The sequence below is a fragment of the Lissotriton helveticus genome, chromosome 2_1 (assembly GCF_964261635.1).
Source record: "Lissotriton helveticus chromosome 2_1, aLisHel1.1, whole genome shotgun sequence".
NCBI classification, from domain to species: Eukaryota; Metazoa; Chordata; class Amphibia; order Caudata; family Salamandridae; genus Lissotriton; species Lissotriton helveticus.
Window position 1 is genome coordinate 1923339940 of NC_136059.1, and position 18233 is coordinate 1923358172.

The window sequence follows — 18233 nt, forward strand, 5'->3', positions numbered from 1 at the left end:
CTCCTGGACAGTGCACAAGATGCACTCTTGTGGTTCTTCTATATTCAATGTAAAAGCCCAGGTTTAGCACTGTAGAGGTAAGATCAGGAGACAGACACTTCCCATTTTCGGGAACACTGGGGGCATGCTGCAAATGCTTTTTAAGATGTTAGCCCAAAAAGTCCCTATGTTTAAATCTTAGTTCCCGTTCCATAAAATATGTATGCTTCAATATGCTCGGGAAAAATGGCATGGTCTTGGTATCATCTATTCGCTGCTCTGAAACCACTTTGATCTGAATGGAGCATTCTTAATATTTATCACAGTCATGTCCCATTATATAAAAGAGGGATTGTGCAATGAAGGAGTGTTCAAGTATACATAATAGAGAGTGATGCCACAATTTCTTTTTATAAAACCCTTATATTTTCGCTGCTCTTTCTAGTAAAAAAAGAGATATACATTGATTAAGTCACTGTGGGTGCATTAAAGGTTATCTCTATATTACAGTTTTCACAAAGTAGTTATCTAATAATATCCACAATATCCTGAAGCACCAAGTAGATTTTCTATCTGATTTGTAAGGACATATCCTCTTTCTGACATGAGTCAGGGTGTCTCCTACTGAGACAAACCCATAATAAACATTCAACTCTCAGTCTGATGTGCGAGGTTTTGTCATAAAGTGGTAAACTGGAAATTCCTGCAAATAAACCTTAATATTTTGAGAAGCAAAATCAGTGCAAAGTGATCTCACTAGAACTATACACATTGTAAGTACCAAAAGCAGAGTAGCTTTATCTGATTTGAACAAATGTTTTGCACACAACACAGGCCTTCCTATCCATTAACTTTCAATCCCAACAGTTAAGGTGAACCTTGGAAAGGCGGAAATTCTAGGATCAGGTTTTAAAATATATATTATTTTTGTAAACATAATAATGTATGATAACTTAACTTATGATTACCCCAATACATATGTTGATTCAACTCTTCATACACCCCATCACACTATACTTTATGTTTCACTTATCAGTTGATTTGTTCATTGTGTCATCCAATAATCTGAATCCTCGCCAACCATATTTCCTCAAACTTCCAGTACTTTTTTTGTGTAAGATAGCCAAAAAGACCTGTGCATATATAAAATGCGTAAATAAAATTGAATTCACTTTAGCATTTTCTAATGCAGATATATTTAAATTAGAATTAGATTTAAATACACTCATTCTTCTTATCATCACTTAGTTCATAATGTATTTTGAAATCATAGAACCGCTCCCTTCATAAGGGTGTGCAGCATCATAAACACATTGTTGATCATAATAAAAAGTTGGGATAACATTTACTCTATATAATTTGAATATTTGAAAAGCAAACTGGCATGCAAAAATCAATCACAGCTTCCTTAGTGTTGGAAATTGGCAAACATAGTTACATCTGCTTAGCAACAAAGTCACGAGAAAGACTCCAGAAGGTCTTATATGTTCTTTTTTGTAAAATAAGTATGCATTCCATTTTCCATGGCCATCAAGTATGATTTCCGGTTTCTTCCAAAATTCTTTGACCACATGAATCCCACATGTAACTAAGAGCTGAATCTGGCCAAATCTATTATCGATCATAGTTATTGCTTGTCCATTACTTCCCGTGCTAAACATATCCAAAACTTCAATCTTATCAAATGCTGTCATGTACTAAAGATGCAATTGTGTGATTTGCTTTTGAGAATTATAACCCAATAACTCTTGGGGGTTTACCAACCTATGAGTTATTTTACAGTTTAACACCATTCTATTAATGGATGCAATATTTGAAATGGGTGGCTCATCTTATCAATCACTTTGGGTTGATTTCCTGTGGATCCACATTAATTTTGTATTATTTCACAATGAACACATTTTAGTAAATATCTTCTGGGATCTTTTGGGATGCCATGTTGGAGATGTAGAATTTGTGGCTCTTGTTGTTGGTGCACCCATTGCTTCTGAATTGTAATCCATATCTCGTTTCTTCTGATACAGTATATTCAGTGTTTAAAAGAAGCTCTTAGGTAAATCATGATAATATTATTAGTTGTCTCTTGGAACTGGAATATATTCCCTGTAAAAGAGTTCCTTTTATATTCCTTGTGGCATTTTGTCCCATTGTTTTCAAGTAATCACTTGAAATGTATCTGTTCATTCATTGCTCTTGAGTATATGTGATAGGAACTTAACTGAACATTGCTGATATCACTTAAATATTATGCTCACCACAACAACATGTTCATTCCCAAAGATATCAGGTATATGGTAATAAAACAAAGTCAGACTGCAGATTATGAAAGGCATGAATTTGTTCTAACTACTGCTTTGGGCAATGTCCGAACTAAAGAATAGGATTGCCAACATCACTTGAGTCAAGGTGTTGGGTAACATTGCAAAAACCAAGCCCTCTCTAACCCTGGCACTGACCCAGAACTCCATGAAACACACACAGCATTTACTCAAGCCAATCACCATCCTTGACTAGTTCTTGGCATGAGAAAGAGCTCATCAGCATTCGAAGGCAGATTGTTTAAAGCCCATATCTAGAGAAGCAAAAAGCATTACATGAACAGTGTTGACATTAGACAAACATAATCTCTGCTTATGTGTATCTCCCTGCATCCCTACACCAAACTACCAACTTCACAAATACAAACCCACCAGGACCCTGCTATACCACTGTCAATGTCAAGCAAAAATTAGTTATATGATGTACAACCCGCTCACGCCACCATTATAGCACTTACCAGTTATTAGCAACACACTCCTTTTTCAGCACAGCCACTTGAAAAGAAGAAGATTCATGTAAGGGACTGCAATAATCTAACTAATGTTGCCGTTGGTTGCATATTACTGAGAATCCATAGTTTATTCATCACTGAAAGAGAGCTCTCGGACGGAAGTGTTTCTGTAGGAGTTTAAGATGCACCGTTGGATAATGCCCTGGACAACTGATACTATTAAAATTGTTAAGTATTGGAGTCTCTGATCAGAACATCTTGTAATATCTATGATATGTATCCAGTATATTTGGAAACATCTTTATCAACATACACAGTTGAAGGACATTTTAGAAACACATTCTCAAGGAAATAGTCCTGAAACGTCTTTAGAGAAGGTCAGGCTCACTTGCAGTGTTTGTATGCTCAATGCTTTGTGGAACTGGGCTACTTCAAATGTTAAGTTGCCAGGCCCACTTACACATTTGCACAATTAGGAAGAAAACAGTTGGTGTATTTTCAAGTTCGTTAACTTATTATATGCACCACCAGTAAGTACCCTGAGCAGGTTCTTGTTGCACTATCAGCATGAATGGTCATTTGCATGCTCACGCTGAGCTGTCATATTTGTGGAAGTTCCTGTCAGTAGGGGGATTGCACAACAAAGAATGGTGATTTTAATGAATTGTGCTCGGGAAACAAAGGGGTGTGCAAGTGCACTATAGTTCTGTTTTTATTTCAAAATATATTGTTTGTTACTGTATAGGGAAGACCAAACTAAATAAATCATTGACTCTCTAAAAGACTAGTGTAGCCAGGTAAGGTCGGCCTACTCCCAACGTCACAAGACCACCAGACATCACTAGCAGGATTTTTCCATTCTAGTTGATGCCTCTCACAAAGAAGGATTATTTCCTTCTTAATGACTCTGTGGCTTTGATGATGGGTGTGTTGTTCACTGCTTCTGGAAAATAAGGGGAAAAGGGTATTGTTCTGAGGCGATTGCAGTGTCAATGGTATGGTGTCTTCTGTTGCATAAAACGGCTGCTGTTCAGCCTAGGAGATCTCACAACACATTGCTAAGTTCTCAGAATTGAATGGTATTTGGACCTCATATGGTCCTGGATAATCATGTGATTACCATGCTCCCCCTTCCCACTTGAGCAGCTTGCAAGTAACTAGAGCCGCCTAACCAGTGAGAGTTCCCTCTGATTATGTTGCATCCAGTTGTCTTGATACATTTTAATTTTTGACCCATTGTGTCCGTGTTTTTGTTCTCAATGCTAGCCTCCACCTCAATATCGATAAAAGACACAAAGTTAATGTTGTCCTATTCAGCATAACACTAATTGTGATTGTGAACCATTATTAGCGGAGAGAAACCGCGTGCAAACCCTCCTGTGTCATCTGATGCCACTTAGCACTAGGTAAAAAGTAGATACATTTTATAAATGTATTTCCATGAAACATTTATGGCACTCTTTGGATTCACCTTGCAAAAGTGAACGATTGAGTTGATGTGTTGCAATATCTTGTACCCACTTATTTCCTAAAAATATTCTACAGAAGTCCATGATCCCATTGGTTATCTTCATGGCTTGGATATGCAGTGAGAATATGAGACGGGTGGGATAATGGCAGTGTCAATTGGCTTCGAATATTGGTTGCATTTTCGCTTTAGAGTGAGCCGATAAACACCCACTGTATTATTTTGGTTATGGGAATGGAGTTTACCTGATTGCAATGCATCTGTTCACCCTCTATAATGCATGATGAATTTATTTCTACCTCTTACAATCTGCTGGCTTGTCTAGCGGCCTTTTCCCATCTTTAAGGGGAGGCAGGGAACAAAGCTAGAATGGGGTGCAATGGAATAACGGCTGTGTTTTAATTTCATTTGATTAAATATATCTTTTTTGTTTTGGTTTGTGCACTGACTCTTTCCTACCTTTCTCCATCTAGGCACATCTCACTCACCCTGCACAGGTTAGTTATTTTCTATTCGCACTAATAATGGTTAGCTGGGGTCTTCTTGTATTTGCGTTTACGTGTGGGTGTTTTCCTCAGTGCATTGCATGGATTTCGAATTGTATATCTTTTCTTCACAGTGCTGTTACTTGCTCTTGCATGTGCTGCTGGCTCCATTTCTTGTATTTTAAATTTATGTTCATGCTTTTACTAATGGTTTACTAACAAACTAAGTTCAGCCGTTTACTTTCTTCTGCACCTTACAGTTGTTTTGAACTATGTTTCATTTAACTTTTCGCTGTTTTCAAATTTGGATTTTGTTCGTTTCATTTCATTGCTATTTCTATTGCTGTATTTGTTGTTTTTGCTTTCATAATACACATAAATGTCCTCTGTACTGCCCTAAATGTAACCTGCAATCTTATAGGCATTTGGAAATGTAATAATTATCTGTTTTGTAATGTTTTATTATCGGTCCTATGGCCTTCTCGCCTTATTGCTTCAAGCAGGTTTCTATGAAATGTTGACTAGGTATGGTACCCGAATATTTTTGCATAAATTCGGGCTTCCAAAATATTATTTCCTCAGTATCGTTCACACAAATATCGTTCCTTTGTAGTAAATAGCAGAAAATCTACACCTGGTGCAGTGATATCTGTGTGAACCATATTTTGTCAGACAATATTTAGTCAAGAGATATTCTGATATACAACCCGTGATTCTGACTGTTGCTTTTTCGATAAGAATAAATAGTATTCGTCAATGCAGTGCTTAACCTTGTGTTACTTAGGAGATCAAATTGGGTGTGCTATATCACACACCTGAGAAGAGCATGGCTGCGTTATTCCCTCAACAATTTTCTTAACAAAACAAGAGAAGGGGTTCAAGTAGTCAGGACTTCTGTTCAACCCGCAAGTTAATAAATAATATACAAAATGTAAGTTTGCAGAGATTGGAAAATGATAGTTCACTCAAAAATGTCATGTTTTATTCCATCATTACAGATCAATGATTATCAGAATTATCAAGAAGTGTGGTTGAAAAAATACCTGGGTCAGAGGTAGTTCTTTTTTGTGGGCAAGTGGCATCTGGGGAGCTCGGTCTTGAGCTATGCCTGATTTTTAAGATATGTCCTTCAGATAAATTGACTTATAGTTTATCCAATTGCCAATTTGTCACATAGCTAGCAGTTTTCTTTGAAATCTCACATGACATTGTCCCTCGAGGTCCATAGTTTAACAGTCCTTTTTAGACCTCTACCCAAAAGTGTTCCCGTTTTCCCTCCTAGCTTCCACACTAAGACCCGTCAAGTGTTTCTTACTAATAACAACCATACACATCATCATGGAGGAGAAAAAAAGAAGTCTACTGTTTTTATTAAAATGATTACTTATGGATTGTATCAGTTCCCTTCTGTAGTTCACATGAGAAGTTGTCCTTTCTCATGCTTTGTCAGTGGTGTTGTAGGATGTTCCATATAAAGGAGCTGGTATACTCCTAAACTTAGGAACTCCCCAGAGTTCCCTACTTCCTCTTTGCACACTTTATGAGACTCTCTAAGCCTGAAAGGGTACTGTCTTGACTTATACTGCATGCTCCGTTGTGTCTCGATAAAAGTGTACCTCTCGGGTGATCTCTAACTAGAGCAAAACACATGTGTTAGAGGTTGCTTTTATTCATTGCCAGTTGGCTTGGTTGGTATTTTACCAGTCCAAAGCTCTAATACTGTGCCAGTGGTGGTAAAAGGCTTTCGTCCTTTTCAGCTCGGCGTGGATGGCACTTGCTAATCCTATGCTTAAAGTCTTTGCTGTAAAAATGGCAGAAGCCTTTATCATATTCTAACTCAGCATGGAAGGCACTGTGCTAATCATATGTTTCAAAACAGCAAGAAAAAGGGCATTGGAGGTGGGCAGAATCAGAGTGTCCGTGGTGGTGTAGGGTGTTCCATGTAAAGGAGCTGCTCTCCAACTAAACTTGGGACCTATCCTGACTTCCCTGGTTCCTCTTTTCCCTGCTTCCTCTTTTGCATAATTTATGTGGTACCCTAAGCGTGAAAGGGTATTATCTTGACTTACATTGAGTACTCCCTTGTGTCTGGACAAAGCCATCCCTCTGTGATGAACTCTAACTAGACCAAGACACATGTGTAGGGGTTGCTTCTATTTATTCCAGGTTGGCTTGGTTAGTGTTTTACCTATCCAAACCTGTAATACTATGCTTGCAGTGGTAAAATACTATTGTAATTTTTTAGCTTATTGGGGATGGTACTTGTTAATTTTATGCTTAAAGACTTTTCCCTCATCCCGCTGGAGATTTTCGACTTCCACAAATGTTAGAACATGCAAATCTTCACTGTGACTTTATCCAGCATCTCCTCCACAATAACGTTCCCTCCTCAGACACCCCCTGCAAGCTTGCCCCTTACATTCTCCGAACATTTTTTCAAGAATTTCTTCTAAGTCGGAAGCTATGGGCCGACCTGACCCAATCCACTCTTTGAATCCCACTCGCACTCCATTGCGATCTGACATATTTTTCGATCCTGTCCACAGTTTGTGCTTTGATCTTTTAGGTGCTAGGTTTTATTACAAACTTTAAAAATATGTAACTCAGGTTCTACTTCTTAACTTTTTGTCATTTTGGTGTCAAATAATTTAATACATTTTACTCTATTTTTCCAGATTGCAGTGGTATTTTTCTTGTGTTGTGTTGTCACTTGAATACTTTTTGTGTGCTATATAAATACTTTACACATTGCCTCCAAGTTAAGCTTGACTGTTTTTTGTGCCAAGCTACCAGAAGGTTAAGCACAGGTTAATTATTCAAAATGTGATTCACCGTGATGGGGAATGTGGTTGTTGCTTGAATAGGGGTCACCCCCACCCGCCTAATTCAATCAGCAACCTGATTTCTCACAACAGCAATTTAAGTGACCTCAATTTCTTTAGTGGTTAAAGTCACCTCATGTTATAGAAAGGGCTAACAAAAAGAATTCAGTGATAGTGCTAAAACTGAATACCATAGGAAAGTAATAGTTAGTGGATTGTCATTGTTCGTGGAAATTTCCACAGCAAGAGATCCCTTGAAGACCTTCGGATAGGCAAATCAGCAACAGGAACATAGACTGCTTTCAGTCATGCCCTACACCCACGCTATTACCAAAGGCCTGTGTTGTGCTCTGCAAGAACAGAACCCATTTTAAGCCAGGTGCAGGTGGGGTTAAGTGCAAGAACTGGCCTTCTTATAGGTCCTGTGCACCACCCACATAAACATAACCCATTGAATTGGGCCTTCAATTGTGCACAGGGTGTTGGCATGTTGGCCAGTTCTTTGTCAAAATGACCTGCACACCTGTTTGTTCTTAGAATTTGGGAGCAAAGCCTGGCCTTACGCCAAGCCTTGCAATGAGCCTCTATTGGCAAAACTCACTGCATATTGCCTTCACTGCTGGGTACAGGGCCTGGTTATATACTGTGTGTTTGCCCTTTATTAAATCAAAAAACAACAAAATACATGCAAATAGATTTTTGAAGCCTATTTGCAAATGCAAACAGCCCTATTTGCAGAATCTGGCCGTTTCCAAGCACACAAAAGCTTTTTCTTATTTATCGAACACTAGTTGTAAGTCAGTAGCACGTTGCCGAATCACAATTTGGGTTTGCGCCCTAATAGCGATTTGGTATTTGGAAGAGGTGTGTTTAGGGCGTCCCTTCTAAATACTATATCATATTTTGTATGCAACCTACCTCATTAATATTTATTAGGTGGATTGGAATGGTAATCCGCAAAACAACCTATTAGTACATAGGGCACTTTGCAACATACCACACTGGCCACGAAAATACTGGTCTCAAATTGCAACCAGTTTTTTGCAACAAGTTGTAGGTACATCTAGCCCATTGTTCCATATCTACAATTACTGTTGCAACATGATTCCAAGTACCCATGGTGTTAAGCTACTCTTCACACTCTGAGGTTTTGTAGAGGGTATAATCCAAAATTGCTGTTAAGGCAGTTCAGCATTCCATGGGTATCTCTGCAGATCATCCATGTACTACTATGGACTCTATTATGAGTCTGGCAATCTGCTATGGACTCATGAGGCCGTGGTGGTGGTGGTCTCCCGACCGCCCCTAATATGATTAGGGTGGTACAGGACTGGCATTCCTCCACGAGTTTCCTCTCCACCGACGGCGTCATGGAGGTTCCTACTCCATAAACACAGTGGCGAAGAGGAAACAAAGTGGGCCCTACACTTTTGAGGAATTTATGCTTTTGAAGAAGTTTACAAAATGTTGCTTTTTTACAAAATAAAAGCGTAGGTTATACTTCGGGAACCTGATTCACAAAGGTCCTCTACACTCATGGCGGAGGACCGGCAGTCATATGGGATTCTCCGCACTCGAGTGAGAATATCCGCAATGAGAAATCTCATTGTAGAGATTCCTCCCCAAACTGAGACTCCCCCACAACTACGGAGCCTCCGCTATGAGTGAGGCTTTGTGAATCAGGCCCTGGGAATGGATTTTGTGAATTACCAAAAAGTTGTAAATGTACTCAAAACAGTATATTACTCAAAACTGCATATTTTCTTAGTGAACCATACCCTATGTGGCAAAGGATTTGTTTCTAAACTCTTTTTTAAATGTCACTACTCAGTGACTGGGATTCATTTTGAAGGAAACATTAAAGATGCATCGTTCTTTTGATTTAAGTCTTATTTACAGGATACCTAACTAACAAGCTGGCAGAGCTATACCAGGGCCTTTCTACATCGTGGATGCCACTGCAACTCAAAATGTATACTGTACATAAGTGTATATAATTAATTACTTACATTATTTAAAAATCAACACAAGTAGTTGTAGCAGTGTATAAAATGTCTAGGAAGGTAGTTTTGCATGTAGGGTGTTTCACACTAGTTCACTGCACGTGCTGTAGCTATTCCATAAAAGGAGCCCTCTAAAGACCCCTATAAGATAGTAGTACAGTTGTGTTTGATGAAACTCACTCTGCTTCAGATGGTTTGGAGCTTCCTGTGCTAACTATTCTGACACAAGTGAGCAACAGAGTAGCAATGGTGCCTTTATCGTGCAAATACCCACCAGCCTATGAAATTATGTGACACTAGAAAATTTGATATTTTGCCTAGACGTCTTTCCAGTTAAAAACCTAATTGAGTCTCAGGATACATTAACATTAGGATTCAAAGAGTCCCAAGAGGAACAATGTACACTGAAAGAACTCCCCATAACAAACGGAGAGCCAATTCGCTGATAGAATTTCTCTAGTGAATGAATGTGGCCAATGATGAAGCATGACAGGGAGGTGGGTGATGCGAAGCCTATTCATTTTTTGTGAATTCCTCTGTCCTATAAATAACAGGAGGTTTGAAGGGCTCACAAAGAAATTGGTAATTCCCTAGGAAGGCATTCCTTTGTCCCTTTGGGACAAGTCACATTTGCTGGTAGTTTTTTTTATGTATAGATAGGGAGGACACACACGGTTATACCCTCTTCCTCATTCCAAGGACTTTCTCCTGCATACGGAAATCAGGTCAGTTTGTTTAACCCCTTCACTGCGGCGGCTATTCCGCCGCAGTGCTAAGGGGGCGGGGCGGCCGCGCGGCGGGCACATGCTGGTGACGGAACCGCTCCATCACCAGCCGCGGTTGCGCTGTGCTCATGACAGAGCGGTTCCGTCACGGCCTCGCCCGCTCAATGGAACGCTCAGCGCAGGCGCGGAATCCGCGCCACGCAGGCGTGCCGAGCGGGCCGTGACGGAACCACTCCGTCATCAGCACAGCGCGACCGCAGCTGATGACGGAGTGGTTCCGTCACCAGCAGGGGAGGGGTTAAGGAACGATGTACATGACCTGAGAGAATATTGAGTTTTTAAAAGAAGTTTGGCAAATAAATACATGTTGCATTTCACGATAGAGACAGTGTAGCTAAATGTCATAAAGTTTTAGAATGCAAATGGAGTGAAGAAAGAGGATGGATACGGCGGCAGATTTTTCTTTTCTTTTCTTTTTTATGTGTCTGCAATTTAAGCCCTGAGAGGAAGCTTGCTTCATCTACACGGCTTGCGAATCTGAAATCGCCTTCCACCTCAACCCAGACTTGAAGTTTGTGAACCGATGCAGGCTAAAACCCGACCATTTCATTTCAGACAATAGCTCGAACATAAACTAAAGACATCTAGTGACTCATTGCATTAATCACTTCATTTTTCTCCACATCGTTCCCAAGCGTTAAAATTGCATTGGAGTGTCTTTTAAGTGGCCTAAGTACTATATAACCCCTTAAAATGAAACACATTTGAAAAATGTAACAATGACTGGAAATGACTGGAAAGCTGTTGTCAAAGTACTACCTCCTTGGCCGAGACTGAGTTAATTATCAGACGATTACTGACTGCCACTAGAGTTAACTGTATTAAAAAACAACGCGTAACCCGTCCCACTGTCACTGAGTGGTTGTGAATTAGGGACACAAAGACAGATTAATAAAAGAAATGCCATGTTCTTAAAATGTTCCTCCTCACTCCTATTTCTCACCGGGGACCTTAGAACACACGATGCCAAGGAATTAAACCCACAAAAGAAAGGATGTGTAAATTCCCCTTTCCTTCTCTTATCTCAAAATTATAGGAAGATGGCCAGGTGTGCATTGCACTGCTTTGTGTTCCTCTTGAGATGGCGTGGCTCAGGGTCACAATAGAAACAGGAAGCCCTTTGAAATGTATAAGAGGCAGATAAAGCTGGCTCAGGGACGGCCTCCACCAGCTGTGTCGCTTGCTTAAATTGACGCAAGCGTTTGTGGATTTCTTTTTCTTTTTTATGGCACTGAAAGTGTTATTTCAACTGCGCGGGTCATGAGCATCTCAGCAGTGATAACATTGTCTCCTCGTTAGATGATGCAAAGAGCTGGGAACTTCCTGATTAATGAATTGCTTGCATACTTCTTTCGCGGCTTCATGGTGTATTTTTTGCAGTATAAGGCAGTGATTTCTGGAGTTGGAAAGGGCCGCAGGTTGAAGTCATTGGTCCCTACAGTTTAGCTGATTTAATAACATCTCTTACTACATGCAGGATTGGAAACAGCCTTATTAAAACGTATCCTTGTAAGATATATCCGATTCATGTATGCATGGTATGCTTGACCGCTGTTAATTCACACACCATTGATTTTAAAACACACAAAATAGTGTCAATCACATCATTCAATTCAGAAACATATAAGCATGCCTTGTTATACCACTGCTGACATAGCACGCATAGCCTACATTGTTTTACCACAAATATATGCAATACATAAACCATAGAATCATATGGTTTATGTCAAATAGTAACGTGTAGGAGTTCTGGCAACATTTCTAAATCATGGATTAAAGGCATATACACCTCAGCGAAAGTGCACCCAAGTGATACCACCTGTTTCAATGTATTTGATTTTTCTTCTCAATATCACGTTAGCCCAATAGGGTGGCAATATTTATTTCAAGGAAGAACACGTTGAAACTCATCTCTCGTTCCAACTGGTTGTTTCAAATATTGAGAAGCATCTTTTGCTTGGCCCCTTGACTATCTGGGATTAGGGACGTAGCTTAGTCAGTGAGATTCAGGACTTATGAATCTCAAATTTCCCAACCGAAAAATGCAATGGGTAACAAGATGGAGAGTTGAGATGGTCAACGTTCTTAATAAACTGTTCATATGGTGAACAGGGTCAGTACCGTTTTGCATTAACTGGACCTCTGTCTAAAGTGGCTTAATGGGCGAAAAACAATAGGATGGAATTAGGGGTGTGCGATATTTGCATAATTTCTTTTCACATAATTACATGAAATGCGTCTTTTTGTGCTATATTTTATGCATCTTCAATTCAACTTTTCGTACAAGGATGCATTTAAACAAGAGCACTGTGAACAACAGCTTCTTGCGATGTGTTGTTCATGTGCTTTTGCTGTAAATGTTTCCGAGAATGGCGGATGATTATCTAAAGTAGTGTAATAGCATAATTTTTGGAATTGCCTGTAACAAGAGCAACACAATATTCCCAAATCTACACAACTTATTGCAATCTTTCACCCACGCCTAGTTAGAAGACTACCACAAGCAATTGCCAGTGGCTATATGATTTCCAAGCATTCATCCCATCACCTTAAGGGTGTTTGATTGCCAGTAATATGCATGGAAACCCGAGAATGGCACTGCTTTCCAAGCTTAGCCCTGCAAACTTTTATGAATTCCAAAAAGTAGTAGATTTGCACCCATTAAATATATACTTTTATGAGGGCAGATTTACTACTTTTTTAGTAAACCAGTCAGTATATATATTAAAGAACCCGATTAAGAAAATTAAGAATTTGAAAACTCTCAGTGAAATAAGAATAAGAGAAATCAACACAAACGTAGCAGACCGGACTCAGGGCCCCCATCCCCAAATACCAAGCCAAGAATGCATTTATTTGGGGGAGTGTCACACTCCTAACACCCCCTCTGAAGCTACGTCCCTGTCTGGAACAATCTCCTACTCACCACTGTCTTTCATGATTCAAATTTTGCTACTTGGAAATCCACATTGCTGATCAAATTGCATCAGCTGTTTGAGGGTGTTAAAAAGAAAACTCACACAATTAAAGTCTGAGTTTTGTATTGTCATTATATGGTGTTTCAAGTATCTTTAAATTAGAGATAATAGTGGTAATATTTATTCCACTATAAAGATATCTAAGTTGTCATTCATTCTTCTTGGATCCACTGTTGCCTTTGTCTCCACCTTCCATTCTTATTATACCAAGAAGCAGGGAGACAATCTCTCAGCATTGGGCTGTGATATGGTTGCTTTGGACAAACATTTGAGTTACTTCTGAAATAATCAGCACATCATTCTCAGAAAATCTTTCTATTCCCAAGGCATCAGAATTCAAATTACAATACAAAATTGTGTAGCATCTACCACCACCTTGATTTCCAGTAAACATGTTTTTGGTTTGGAGGAAGAGAGACTATCCTAGATGAGTGGTGCCTGTGGTGGATTGAATTCACAGCTAGCTATGCTTGTGCAACATAAAAATTATTGTTCTGTAATTTTTAATTATCTGTTTCAGCGGCTACATCTTTAGTCAGGAGGTCAATTAGCTGGTGGTGGATGCAGTGCACCTGCCAAAAAATGTCAGCTGTCCCATCCAATAACCTTTTCATCCCATCATCCCATTTACAAGTGGAGGAGCCATCGCTATCTGCCAGAGGTCCTCAGTCAGAGGAAGTCCTCATCCCAGTAGTCCTTCTGTCTCAAGATTGCTAAAAACAATCAATGACTCAGATGTACAGGTTGAAAAAAACTCCCTGTGTGTCAATGCCATTGATTATTTTGTGTTTCCAAATACACACGCAGCATGGGAGTTTGTTTTTGAAATACAAAAAATGAATGCCAATCTGGTGAAAATACATGGTGCCCACTTGGCATTGATCTGTTCATTCTGTACGTCCACCTCACCTGTTGATGCGCTTAATAAAGACTGGTTGCCACCAGGAAGGTGATGCCTTCTCAACATGAAAGACAGTACTATCCGACAAATGTGGAGGCTTCTAGTCACCACCATCCTGGCAGGCTGACTTCCACCTACTAGTAGTTAGATTGCCTGATAGTACCAGATGTATGGATTATTATTTATTGTCGGCTCCAACTGCGCATGCTCAAATAAGATTGCATTTTTTAACTCTGAGTATTGCTGTGGTAATCATGGCTTGTAATTGGCAGTGATCTCATGCACTTACTTTAAAAGCTGGTGGAAAGAAATATTGGAAGTTCAACCTCTGTAAAAATCAATCAGCCCTAAACCGGAATAATTGATAGAATGATACTTTGGCCAAATGTCACAGAAAATTATATATATGAAAACTCAGTATTTAAACAATTCAGTTACTCCCATCACCCTACCTATCTTCTTCTGTACTATCTATATTGTACATATGCGTGTATAGCTATATTTAACCTATAGTGCTCTGAATTAAAAATAAACATTGGCAAAGCTTATAGGTCTGGACTTGGAAAGCATGATGGAGTGGGTAAATTGTTGCTATTTTTTATTGCAATCATTTGCCATTAAAGCAAAAAGAAGAATAAAGTGGCTATCATATGCTCGCGATAAAAAGCCATCACGTATGATTTATATAGAGCAGTGGAGGTGTTTCCTAGAAGAAAGGGCTACTTAGAACTGGTACTGAACCCCTTTTTTTAGTTTTAATTCGCAACACAGACAAATTATTGTTATTGATGCAAAGAAAATGTCAATTGGTTTTCAGTTACTGTGACCTCAAGATGTAGTTTAAACTTACGAGCAAGAATAAAAAGTAGAAAAAACATAAGAAAAATGTATTGGAAAAGTGCTAGCTCACAATTTTTGGTACTGAAATGTGCTTCTTTTTAGGCGGATATGCACATGTGAAAAGAAAGCAATTATTTCACTCACATGGCAAGACAGGCAATGCCTGCAGTAGTCTGACCGTTTGTCCACACTATGGCCCCCATTAGGATGGCGGGCGGACTTTGCCCGCCCGCCATTCTCGCGGAAAACAGGACTGCCCGCGAGCTGTGCGGCGGTCTCGCCTAGCATATCATGATGCATCCGCCACAGTGGCGGACGCATCATGCATTTATAACATTGCAGCGGGCGTTTTTCACACCAGCACCAGCCGCAATGCTATAAATGCTTGTGATGCATTTGCATACACAAAGCGGCAGGCACCGCGCGGTGCCTGCCGCATTGCTTATGCAAATGCAGGGGGGTACCACAGGTACCCCCATGTGCACCCCCCCTCGCCTTCACCATGGGGGCCCACAGGGGGCCCCCAAAGTGAAGACGGCATGCCTTTCCGTGGCAGCATTGCCGCCACGGAAAGGCATCTGATCCTGGACATCCTAATATGGCTGGCGGTGTCTGAAAGACACCACCAGCCATATGAACCCTTTTCCGTCCCGGCCGCAAGACGACCGGGGCGGAAAAGCGGCGGACGGTGTTTACGTCCGCAGCGGTCCCCCCTGCCATTGTAATATGGCGGGGGGAAATGGGTGGCGGCCGGTGACGGATGCGGGCGGATCGCCACCGCCTGCATGGGGGTGGTGATCAGCCCGACATCCTAATGGGCCCCTATATGTGGTGATGGGCGAAGGTAAAACGTGCAAAACAGTTGAACAGGCCTATGGAAAAGAGAACGGACCCAAAGTCCCTCAATGTATGCATATATGCGTGCATTTTTTATTTATGATTTTTATTTTCTATTTCATTAGCTGGCAACTAAAGCCGTCTCTAGAACAGTTACACTTTGGCTTTAAGGTTTCACTAGCATGTCACAAGAAGTATATGCTGACTTTAAGGACGTTAATTCAGTTCCCCTAATGTATGCTTTATAGTTTTACTCTCACGCTCAAAATGTGTTGTAGACTTGCCACGTATGGTATGTGCTTTACTTTATGCCTTGCCTCTGTATGTAAAGTGTTTTTGTTGCTGTCTATTCTCTGGTTTCCGATGCAGTATCCCCATTGGACCTTCTTAGGATGTTAGCTGTAATTATGCAAATGACTACTAATTGCTGTCTCTGCTCTTTCACCCTGACTATTGTCTTTATCTCCAGACGCACTCTGAAGAGAGGCCCTTCCAGTGCGAGGACTGCAAGGCTTTGTTCCGCACCCCGTTCTCACTGCAGCGGCACCTGCTCATACACAACAGTAAGTGCTAATTCCGAGGGGAACAAACAGCCCGCTCAGTTTACATCTAGTTTCCTGTTTTGTGATGGGAAAGGGATGTCTGCCCGTCACACAGTAAGGTGATTGGTGGAACTGATGAAAAACAGTTCTTTGGAAAAAGAATGAATAGGCATTCCTTTAATGCAGATACAACGACAAGATTCTCTCAGCCTCTGTCTTCACAACCTGCTCCCACCAAAGCTGCGTGGAGTTTGACACGGTTCTCGTCAGAATATGGAATGGACGTCACAGGGTACCCGGATACTTTCCAGGATTACAGCCATATGTTTGCAAACGTCAATAAATAAATACCAATATATATTTCTAAGTGTAGAGAATTATGAAATCTGGTAAGCACAGAAAAAACGGTTTGTATTTTTTTTTTTATGCATCGGCCTCCAGCTAAAGTGTGCTTAATAGAAATACAATCAGACTGAAATTTAGAGGGATATGGAGGACTTTAAAAACTGCTGGGCACATTAAAATAAGACCCTAAAAGGAGTAACTGTTTGTTCTGTTTGGTCCATTTATTGCACACTATTGCCTACACAGCTAATGGCAATAATAACGGTTAAAAAGAGAAACACTGAAGAATGGGCAATGCTTTGATTCATGAAATGATGGAATGTGAAAAAACACGATACATGAAACGAGCAAGCTGTATAAACTTTGAGACACATATAGTTGAACTAAATAATGATTTACGGAAGTCATATATGTAGTAAGTGTCCACAAGTGATGTAAAAAGTAATATGAGGGCAGTGCTTAATTTGTGAAATAATAAGTTTCAGTACCCAATGCAATTAAATGCCGGCGCCCCTCATACCTAGGCTTCATAGTCCTGAGTCTCCCTAAGGCCTCTTTAATCCACCGCCAGATACCCCTATCTCCTTTATCTCACTCTTGCGGCTTCCTGCTGTCTCCCTTGTTGACGGAATTTCCGTCCTTCTCTCCCTTCTTCTTTCCCGTTTGTGGGCCCGATTCGTGAAAGTAGACTTACACTTCTGGGTAAGTTTACTTTTTTTCAGTCTTCACAATCAAAGGAATTAATATTTAGTTCATGACAGCAGAGATTGCGCAGTCCTGGCGGAGAAGTTTTCCGCCTTGACTGCGGAGTCGTAAACTTACTATTAAATCCTTTGTTTGTGAGTACCAAAAACGAGTAAACTTACACCAAAGTGTAAGTTTACCTTTGTGAATCAGGTCCCCGTGTTTTCCTTTCTTGCTCTTGATAATGTTCAATGCAGAAAAATAAGTGCTGGCCTCCAAAAACGAGTGCCTGTCCCCAAAACTGAGTTCCGGTGTTGTGGTGGTTCTGTGAGGCCCCAGGACTTAAAGGGCCAGAATTACCCTGAGGCAAGGAGGGGGAGAAGACCAGAAGTGTCGCAGAGCACTGCTTCCTGCGGCGTGCCGTGGGATGCACGCTGGGTGTGCCCAGGTGAAGACCGGGCCAAGAGTAGGCCTATCTGTGCTGGTCGACGGCTGCATAACGGGAAGAGGAAATCCAGTGTGGTATCCTCCAAGAAGTGCCCTTTAGCTACAATAATTATGAATTTCCTTGCGAATGCTATTGGTGCGATCAACAGTGAGATTGAATACGTGAAAGAGATGCTGGGGAGGCTAGAAAAAAGCTCTCTCATTGATGCTGAGGTGGGTCCTTCTACCTCAGGCCCTAAAGTGAACAATGAAAGCACAAGAGAAGATCCTAACCCATGTGTTTTTAATGGTACTCTCGTGATTGACACCAGCAATACCCAGGCAGAGAGTAATGAAAACATCATCTC

The 18233-nt window shown here is 40.5% G+C and overlaps 1 protein-coding gene across 2 annotated transcripts in view; it reads left to right on the plus strand.

Moving 5' to 3' along the window:
- The window catches only part of PRDM5 (PR/SET domain 5), an 831782-nt gene that overhangs the window by 437082 nt on the left and 376467 nt on the right, over positions 1-18233 (plus strand). Inside the window, exons 12-13 of one of the 2 annotated variants that reach the window (XM_078676853.1) lie at positions 4691-4714; positions 16338-16431. In XM_078676853.1, coding sequence (XP_078532979.1) covers positions 4691-4714; positions 16338-16431 — 118 coding nt within the window. The remainder of the gene's footprint in view (positions 1-4690; positions 4715-16337; positions 16432-18233) is intronic. The other variant, XM_078676854.1, reaches the window with a different exon arrangement.